Below are 9,134 nucleotides of genomic sequence, written 5' to 3'. Positions count from 1 at the left end.
AAACCTCCAAATCCCCCCAAAACGACCCCCGGAGCCGCAGCCGCCACCGAGCACGGGCTATGAACAACTCTGCCGCTGTTTATTGCAGAAAAGTGAAACTGTACAAAATGGCCGTCAGCGGCGGCGGGGCTCAATCCTCTTCTTCCTCCTCCTCCTCATCCTGGTTGATCTGGAAGTAGCGCAGCTCGTAGCTCTCCTTGCTGTTGGCCACCACACGCAGCCAGTCCCGCAGGTTGTTCTTCTTCAGGTACTTCTTGGTCAGGTACTTGAGGTACCTGTGGGAGAGGCATGGCTGACAGAGGTGCCCCTCTGCCCCCTGCCAGCCCCCCAGGTGCCATTTTGGCTAATAAATCTTTATTCCCACGGGCCCCCACCTCCAGCAGGACCAACACATTCCACTGGCCACCTCCTAGCAAAGCTCCTTCCAGGAAACACTGCGACCAGGGGAATCACACCACAACGTCATGACAGATCTAGGGAGATCGTTCTTGCCCCAACAAAGCTGTGACCCCAGTGCCTTGCACCCACCCCAGAGTGAATCTCCCCTGGGATGGTGGATACCCACTGCTGGGATGTGCCAGGTGTGGCAGCAACGTGGAGCAACAGCGTTGGGAGAAAGGCAGGCGCTCACAGGGCAGGGCACGCCCACCACCCACACAGCTCTGCTTTTCCCAGCCGGCTCCTGAGCCACCTCTGCCGTGGCACAACCCTGGTTTGCCGATGCCAGCCCAAGGACAGGCAGCCAGGAGAAGCAGGCAGAGGGCCAGAGCACCACGGGACGAGGGGAACAATGTGGGACACCTTGGGACAACCACGTTTTGCTGATGTCGGTCCAAGGAGGACCAAAACCACACAAGACGAGCGGAACAACCTGAGAGACATTATCTGCAAATACCCCTAAACAGTCCCCTAAGCACCTTCTGGCTGCAAGCCCCTCACTGCCCAGCCCAGCAGCCTTCCCAGCTGGAATATCAAACACATTCCTCTCTCATAGATCAGGGAAGAGCAGCCACTCAGTGAGTGCCAGCTAGCACAAATTCCAGCACAACTCCTGCACTGAGACATCTCTTTCCTGGCAGCCCCTCCTGCCCACAGGCTCTCAGTGCACACCGGGCACCCCCTGCCAGGGGCCATCTATGGCCACACTGACCAAGGGCCCAGCAGGACCGGCCTGCCCCAGCTCACCTCTTGGAGAAGGGCACCTCTGACGTGACCGTGATCTTGCTCTTGCTCCTCTCGATGGTCACCACGCCCCCGCCCAGGTTTCCCGCTTTGCCGTTCACCTTGATCCGTTCCTGCAGGAACTGCTCCTGCAGGAGGAACACAGCTGTGAGCTGGGGCCACAACTCCAGCCAGACACAGCCCACAAGGCTGGCATGCGCCTGCTGCTCTGGAGCTGAGGAACACCAGTGTCCCCATAGCTCGGGAGAGCTCCTTCCTCAGGCCAGGCTCATCCACCCCATCAAAGCCACACCTGGGTGAGGTGCTCAGGCCTGAACGTATCAGCCTGGTGTAGTGGGGATGTTCCTGCCCTCCAAGGGGACAGCCAGGACAGTGGGGTCAGGCTCCTCTGAGCTCCCCTTGGCCCCAGGCTCACCAAGGCCCCTGCTGGAGTGCAGTATAGATGGGCATAGGTTCATGACCCCAAACTGCAGCATCCCCGGCCTTGCTACATCTCTGCCATGACACAAACTTACCCAGCAGAGACAGATAAGAAAACTGCCCATGGACAGGCCTCACTACATCCCTGCCATAACACAAGCTTATCCAGCAGAGACAGACAGGAAAACTGCCCATGGACACGGACAACGCTTGCGCTTTAACTACAAAGTGTCCCAAACCCAACCTTATCCCCAGTCCCAGCACTCCCTGTTGCTCTGCCCATGGGATGGCCTCAAGGGAGCAGGGCAGAGCCGAGGGATGGCCAGGGATGTTCGAGACCGCTGGGAGTGGAGCATCACCCTGGGAAGGACCCGAGGGCGGCGGAGCCATCACGGTTTGGGAGGCCCCAAACTCACAAAGTTGGCAGCGTCCATGATGCCATCCTCGACGGGGTGCGTGCAGTCCAGCGTGAACTTCAGAACCTGCTTCTTTTTCTTGCCACCTTTCGCCGCAGGCTTCTTCTGCTGCAGGGGGAGAGAGAGAGGAGGGTGAGCGAGAGAGAAAGGGAGGGGGAGCGCCGTGAGGGACGGTGGGGAGGGGCCGGGCCAAGCTACGGCCTGGCGGGGAGGGGAAGGGCCCAGGCCTGGATTGAGATCGAGAACAGCGCGGTGGGAATGGGGTTCGGCCGCCGCTCGCCTCCACGATCCGGATGGGCGGCGGGCGTCGCGTGGGGTCCCGGGAAGGCGCGGGCCGGGCCCGGCCCCACGCGGAAAAGAGCGGGCGGGGGCAGGCGGTGGGGCTGGGACAGGCAGTGGGGCTGCGAGGGTGGCGGGGGCTCGGGGTGGGGCGGGGGGTGTCCGGGTGGCGGCGGGGGGAGGCTCGGGGCGGCGGCGGCCGATACCGGTCCCGCGCTCACTCACCGCGGGCGCCATGGCGGCTCCGCGCGAGGCAGAAAGGGAGCGCGTCCCGCGCGCCTGCGCACAACCACGCTCGGGCCGACTCAACCGAGCGCCGATGGCGTCGATCGCTTCCGGTCCGCTCCCGCGCAGGGAGCCTGCGAGCGGACAGTGATGCCTGGAAGGGCTGGGCAAGCAGGGGGCCGGGATGTGGGCGGAGTTGTGGGGGGCGTGGTCTGTGGGGGCGCGGTCTGTGGGGCGCCAGCGGCCAGGAGCGGGGGCGGAGCCTCCGGAGCGCGGGGAGCGGAAGGCGCGGAGTAGGGGCACGGGAGCATCACCGGGCACGGGGTGACCCCCGCAGCCCGGAGTGACCCCCGCAGCCCGGAGTGACCCCCGCAGCCCGGGAACCTCACCGGCCACGGAGTGACCTCCGCACTCTGTGGCTCCTCACTTCGCACAGAGTTACCCTGCATAGTGGGAGCCTCACAGCGCATGGAGTGATCCCGCACACTCCGGGGCTCCTCACTGCGCACCGGGTGACCCAGCACCGCGGGGAGCCTCGAGGCTTACTGGGTGACCCCCGCACCGCCTGCGGGCTGTCAGCAGGCCATGCAGATGCCCATGTCCCCGCAGCCTGGGTGGGTAGGCAGTGCCGTGTGCGTCCCCGCCGCAGGGCCCCGAGGCGCGCACGGGGCTATTTTTGGGCCGTGCCGTGGCAGCCGATCGGCAGTGCCAGGGGGCCCCACGTCACAGGCTCGGCCGGGCCCTGCCGCCTCGGCACCGCTCTCATTCCTGCGGGCACACGGTGAGCAGCAGCACAGCTCGGCTCGGATCCCCCGACTTACAGACAGGGAGAGGTAAAGCCTTCACCTGGCCAGGACATACCTGTGCCCAGAACGGGGACTCCCGGCATGTGGGGCACCTGGCTGCCTTCAGTGCCAGGCTGCCATCGTGGGGCACAGCCCTGGGCAGGGAATACCCCATTCTAGGGAATGCTTCCGCCGGGGGGACACCCTGTCCTGGAGGAACCCCCACCCCTGTCCTGGGGGATGCTCTGCTGCAGAGGATGCTCCTTTGGAGGGGACAGCCCATTCCAGGGGATGCTCCTGCTTTGGGGGACACACACCAGGGGGACACTTTGCTGTGGGGACCATCTGACCCAGTGCTGCAGCCCCCAGCCTGTGATACCAGGGGAAGGGGTGCGCTGGGGGCAGCCTCGTGCCACGCAGCTCATAACCTAAAAATAGTCAGCAGCTCACAGGCCCTGGGACAGGATTTGTCCTTTCTGTGGCAGCCGCAGTGCTCTCCCAAACCCGTGTCACACGGGGTCCCTGGGCATAGGGCTTGGTTCTCAACCCCACAGATGGCAGGTGGCATTTTCTCCCCACTGGGGAGCTGCTCGGAGCTGGAGAAGGCCAACTGCCACCCGCTGGTGTGCCTGCTCTGCCACGAGCCCTACCAGCACCCCTGCCTGCTCGACTGCTACCACAATTTCTGTGCCAGCTGCCTGCGAGGCCGTGCCAGCGATGGTCGCCTACGCTGCCCACTCTGCGGGTAAGGGACGGCCCTGCCTGGGGCACAGCACAGGGCTGGCAGCTCAGCACAGCCCTGCTCCCGGCATCCCCAAAGCTGCCCTGCTGCCCCTGTGGGTGTCGCTATGCTTGTCCCCATGTCATCCCTGCAGGCACCCCTCGGTGGTGAGGGGAGGCACAGGGCTGCCCCCAGTGGACCGGCTGCTGCAGTTCCTGGTGGACAGCTCAGCCGACAGCGAGGAGGACGTGCAGTGTGCCAACTGTGACCGCTGCTGCACCAAGGCGGTGAGGGCAGCGGGGTGGACTGGCAGGGTGGGTAGGGGACCCCTGCCCGGGCCATGCCTGCCACCAGCTCTGTCCCCTCACACAGGAGCTGGATACCATGTACTTCTGCAACACCTGTGGGCAGCCCCTCTGTGCCCCATGCCGTGAGGAGACCCACCGTGCCAGGATGTTCACCCGCCACGAGATCGTCTCCCTCTCCAAGCGCACCAAAGACATCCACAAGAAGTGCCGTGAGTGCCACGCCAGGCTGTCCTGTGCCATGCTATGCTGCACTGTGCTGTGCCAGGCTATGCCACGTTCCTGTCCCCTGCAGCACTGCACGAGGAGCCCTACATCATGTTCTCCACCGAGAAGAAGTCAATGCTCTGCATCAACTGCTTCAGGGACATGCAGGGGTGAGTAGTCCCAGCCCCACATTTGCTGTGTGCCCCATCCTGTGCTTTCCTTGATGTCTGTGCCTGCAGGGAGAGCCGGGCACACTGCATCGACATTGAGACAGCGTACATGCAGGGCTGCCAGCGGCTGGACCAGGCAGTGATGGTGGGCAGGGCCGGGGGGTGTGGAGGTGGAGAGGGGGTGCAGTGCTGTCCCCTGCACTGCAGCCGCCCTGCCACCCCGGGCAGGCTGTGAAGGAGCTGCAGACCTCCACGCGTGAGGCCATTGTCCTGCTCAAGGCCATGATCGAGGAGGTTCGTAACAGTGCCAGCGAGGAGGAGGCAGCCATCAACTCCCTCTTCAGCCGCATGCAGGTGCGAGGCAGTCACCTGCACATTGAGCCCTGTGCCCACGGCACAGAGCCAGGGCAGTGGGAAGGGACTGGAGTGGCTGCAGGACACAGGACAGCTGTGCCATTTGCAGGAGCAGCTCTCTGAGAGGAAAAAGACGCTCCTGAAAGCTGTGCAGAGGTGAGGGGCAGTAGGCTGAGAACTGTCCGAGGGCTGTCCCCCCTATTCCCAAGGTGGTTTGCAATGCCTGGGGCTGGATGGCACCTTCAGGTCTTGCAAAGGCTGTGCCATGCCCTGCTCTACTGCAGCCAGCACGAGGAAAAGGAGAAGGCATTCAAGGAGCAGCTCGCCCACCTTGCCTCCCTGCTGCCCACTCTGCAGGTAGGGCCTCACAGCAGGCAGGGACATCCTGACACCAAAGCCAGGCAGTGACACACCCCCTCCACACACACAGGTCCACCTGGTGACCTGCTCGGCCTTCCTGAGCTCTGCCAACAAAGCCGAGTTCCTGGACCTGGGCTATGTGAGTGTTGCCAGCACTGCAGGGGTGGTCACAGCATCCTGTGGCAGTGCTGAGCTCATGGGCAAGGTGCGGAGCACCCCTCACCATGCTTCATTGCTGCCTTTCAGCAACTGATGGAGAGGCTGCAGAGGATCGTTAAGCTGCCACACCGCCTGCGGCCGGCCCAGACCAGCAAGGTAGAGCCCTGCCTGCAGTGCCTGCGGGCAGTGCCAGCTGCCAGCTCTGCCCCAGCCCAGCTGTACTTTCCTCTCTTGCCCCCCAGATCAACAGCGAGTACAGGGCAGAGTTCGCCCGCTGCCTGGAGCCCCTCCTGATGCTCAGCCCCCGCCGCTCTGTGGTGGGCAGCGCTGGTGGCATTGGACCTGGCATCACTGGCACAAACATGTGAGGTGCTAGGATTGCACCCAAAGCACATGTGCTACTGTGTCCCCTGCCACGTGCCACACTGCACAGTCCTCTCAGCATCTCAGCATGCCAACCTTGCCCATACTGCTGCCCTTGAGCCTGTCACCTCAGCAGGGGTACCAGGACAGCACAGGCACAGCTGCACTGATGAACAACAGGCTTCAAGTGACACTTCTGGGAAGTGGGGTGGGTGGCAGAGGGGTGGGCAGCAGCAGGGCTGGCAGCTGGGGGCCTGGTTAAGCCTCACTCTGTTCCCCAGCCCGGCCCCTGCCACACTACCTGGAGGGCTCTGCCCCCTCTCCATGGGTGCTCCACCTGTGCCAGCTCCTGCTCGTCCACATGCCCGTGGTGCTGCAGCCTCTTTGCCCGCCACTATTTTTATCAGAATTTCAGAGAAGTGCTCGGCCATTCTTCACCAGGGATATATTTAGGCCTATTGATGTCACGGCAGCACCGGCCCTGCCAGGCCCTCCCAGAAAGAGAGGACAAACGGGCACTGCCGCCCCATGGGGACCGCTCCTCGCCCCCAGCCAGGCTTGGCACTGCAGGGTGGCTGAGCTCCTGGGGGCTGCTGGCCCCAGCACGGGCAGGGGGAGCACGGCGCTGCACGGTAGGACCAATGGTGGTGGTGGTTAGCATGGGGAGACCATGGGATGGGGGGAAACACAGGGGCAGTAGTGCCTGCCAAGGGGCCAAGAGATACCAGCGGTGAGAGAGCGAGCTGTATCCCACCCTTTAGAAACTGGAGGGTGCCGGGCTCAGCTCCTGGCTTCTCACTGCCACAGCTGGTTCCAAAACTGCAGGAATCCAGAGAGCAACCCACAGAAATATGACTTTTGGGGCAACAAAAGGTACCTCTGACTGAACCCCTGTGCTCAGGTGAGGGAAGGGACGCGTGGGACTGGTGAGTCCCACCGGAGCCAAGGGGTGGTGGGACTGAGCTGGCAGCATGGTCCCTGGCACCTCACCCCGACTGCTGCTCACCTGCAGCACGTCACTGTCACCTCTCCATGCAGGCTCCCCGGTGGCCAATGCTCCAAGACTCTCATGGTGCCCAGCTGCCCCCCCACCAGTGACAAAATGTCCACCGGCCCCATGGTGAAGAAGCCAACGATGCACCGGTACATCAGCACCAAGGTGCTGCTGGCTGAGGGGCGTGAGACCCCCTTTGCTGAGCACTGCCGCAACTATGAGAACACCTACCGGGTAAGGGAGCACGGCTGGAAGCAGGATGGGACAGGACAGGACAGGCCAGTTTGGTGCTGCTCACGTGGCTGTGCCCCCTGGTTCCCGCAGATGCTGCAGACAGAGATCCAGGGCCTGAAGGACCAGGTGCAGGAGCTGCACCGTGACCTCACCAAGCATCACTCGCTCATCAAGTCGGAGATCATGAGCGAGATCCTGCAGAAGTCGCTGCAGATGGACGTGCAGATTGCAGCTCACTACTCCGCCGTAGAGATGATGCGCAGCGTCTTTGAGGAGGTACAGCTGGCACATCCTGGCAGAGCAGGGCCCTTCTGTGCCATACCACCGCAGACTGTCCAGCTCCCTCTCTTCCTTCCAGGATTGGGAGGAGACCTACCAGCGGGTAGCAAATGAGCAGGAGATCTATGAAGGTACTGGTGACCCCACGCCCCCTCCCAGTGCCACCTGTGCCCTCACTGTGGGGGTGGCCATGTCCCAGCCCACTCCTCTCCCCCAGCCCAGCTCCATGACTTGCTGCAGCTGCGGCAAGAGAACAGCTGCCTGAGCACCATCACCAAGCAGATCGCACCCTACGTCCGCTCCATCGCCAAAGTGAAGGAGCGGCTGGAGCCCAGGTGAGGGGTGCAGGGACTTTCAGGGCCGGGGGGACATAGCTCATGGCTCACACCCATCCCGCCACAGGCTGCAGGAGCCCCAGGAGCCCAGAGAAGAACAGGCCCAGATGCTGCTCAAGATCTGCGACAACAATGAAGTGGGGCCAAGGTAGGTGACAGCAAGCACCTGAGGGCTAAGTTCCTCCCATGCCCTTTCCCAGACAGTGACCCTGTCAAGGTGTCTTCCATTCCCCAGGGATGCCTCGCCTGGCAGCAACAAGGAGGCTTCAGCCAGCCCCAAGGAGGGCTTCATACCCAGGGACAGCCCTGGAGACCCCTCCCCAAAAAACAAAGACTGCTGCAGGGGCCAGCAGAAGAGCGGAGCAGAGACTGCCACCCCGAAAGAGCCAGCACCATAGAGCCCAGTGCTGGGCACATGGCTGGGCTGCTGGGCAGAACCATGCCCTGGTGACTGACCAGCTCCTCTTGCCCAGTGCCACAAGCCAGGGCAGGAAACAGCCCGGGCAGCCATGTCTGCAGCACATACAAAGGCCTCAGGTGGACTTGCTTCTGAAAAACTCTCTTTGTGCTCTTCCTTGCGTGTGTCAGAGTGAAATAAAAGGGTGCAGTTGTCCATGTCTGCGTGGTTCTGCAGTGCTGACAAAAGGGATCAGCTGGCTCAGGGCGTCCTGCTGCTCCTAAAACCACAACATTGGCAAATTATGGGGAAAAATAACAACTCCCGGTGCAGGGCAGGGCCAGGGGTACATGGCCAGGTGATAGAACATCCTGTGAAGTTCTGAGCAGCCACACACCAATGTGGGCCGGGTGCCAGGAACAGCTGCTCTAGAAGTTCCCTGCACATGTGGGAACTAAGAACTCACCAATCACTGTGGCACAGAGGGCAGGGTTTCACAGTTTACTCCAGCTTTTCCCTAAAATTTCACATGCCTTCCTGGTAAGCTGCTGTCTCCTCACAGAGCTTTTGGTCACAGGATTTGGGAAAATAAAAGGTTAAGAGAAGCTGTTGGTCTCAAAAGCTTCAAGAGACACTGAATGTTTTGCTCAGGGTGAAGTTTATCTCTTTCTTTTGGTGCCAACATATCCTGCTTGGACAGAGCCTGCACAGCTGGAACCTGTACTTGTGAAATTAGGATCAAGGTTCATTTACTTTGAAGAACAATCCGGGAATGAGGCTTTGTTTCTGTTGTCAAACAGTACATCAAACCCAAGTGACAATTACTTGTTCCAAAGTTCCTTTGATCAAGGGCACAGCAGGAACATTACTACCTATAAAAAAATTGCTCACAGATTAACCTACTCGAGGCACCACTGGCTGCAACCAGTGCTTCCCTGAGACAAGAACA

The 9,134-nt window shown here is 61.8% G+C and overlaps 2 protein-coding genes across 2 annotated transcripts; one reads left to right on the top strand and one right to left on the bottom strand.

Moving 5' to 3' along the window:
- Positions 1 to 58: 58 nt before the first annotated feature.
- RPL22 (ribosomal protein L22) lies at positions 59 to 2,678 on the bottom strand. Its single transcript, XM_059866489.1, has 4 exons — positions 2,523 to 2,678; positions 2,019 to 2,126; positions 1,186 to 1,310; positions 59 to 275 (listed from the first exon to the last, which is right to left on the bottom strand). Exons 1-4 carry the CDS (start codon positions 2,532 to 2,534, stop codon positions 131 to 133), a joined length of 390 nt encoding a protein of 129 aa, XP_059722472.1. The 5' UTR covers positions 2,535 to 2,678; the 3' UTR covers positions 59 to 130.
- Positions 2,679 to 2,764: 86 nt separating this feature from the next.
- On the top strand, positions 2,765 to 8,403 carry RNF207 (ring finger protein 207). Its single transcript, XM_059866486.1, has 17 exons — positions 2,765 to 4,052; positions 4,183 to 4,315; positions 4,401 to 4,545; positions 4,629 to 4,710; positions 4,780 to 4,855; positions 4,939 to 5,064; positions 5,174 to 5,220; positions 5,349 to 5,421; positions 5,495 to 5,563; positions 5,671 to 5,739; positions 5,826 to 5,947; positions 6,985 to 7,174; positions 7,265 to 7,450; positions 7,533 to 7,584; positions 7,671 to 7,788; positions 7,856 to 7,936; positions 8,024 to 8,403. The coding sequence occupies exons 1-17, from the start codon at positions 3,565 to 3,567 to the stop codon at positions 8,184 to 8,186; spliced, it is 2,220 nt and encodes a 739-aa protein (XP_059722469.1). The 5' UTR covers positions 2,765 to 3,564; the 3' UTR covers positions 8,187 to 8,403.
- The last annotated feature ends 731 nt before the right edge of the window (positions 8,404 to 9,134 follow it).

Source organism: Haemorhous mexicanus, chromosome 23 (assembly GCF_027477595.1).
Source record: "Haemorhous mexicanus isolate bHaeMex1 chromosome 23, bHaeMex1.pri, whole genome shotgun sequence".
Classification (NCBI taxonomy): Eukaryota; Metazoa; Chordata; class Aves; order Passeriformes; family Fringillidae; genus Haemorhous; species Haemorhous mexicanus.
The sequence above is the reverse complement of the archived record's forward strand: the minus strand, read 5'-3'. Positions and strand labels throughout refer to the sequence as shown.

Excerpts from the sequence above, each read along its gene's own strand:
- RPL22 (XM_059866489.1), bottom strand. Across the intron at positions 1,311-2,018 it reads TCATGGACGCTGCCAACTTT|GAGCAGTTCCTGCAGGAACG; the intron begins GTGAGTTTGGGG and ends TTCCTCCTGCAG. Across the intron at positions 276-1,185 it reads GAGGTGCCCTTCTCCAAGAG|GTACCTCAAGTACCTGACCA; the intron begins GTGAGCTGGGGC and ends CCTCTCCCACAG.
- RNF207 (XM_059866486.1), top strand. The coding sequence starts at position 3,565 with ATGCTCCTTTGGAGGGGACAGCCCATTCCAGGGGATGCTCCTGCTTTG. Across the intron at positions 4,316-4,400 it reads ACCGCTGCTGCACCAAGGCG|GAGCTGGATACCATGTACTT; the intron begins GTGAGGGCAGCG and ends CCCCTCACACAG. Across the intron at positions 7,585-7,670 it reads TGAGCAGGAGATCTATGAAG|CCCAGCTCCATGACTTGCTG; the intron begins GTACTGGTGACC and ends CCTCTCCCCCAG.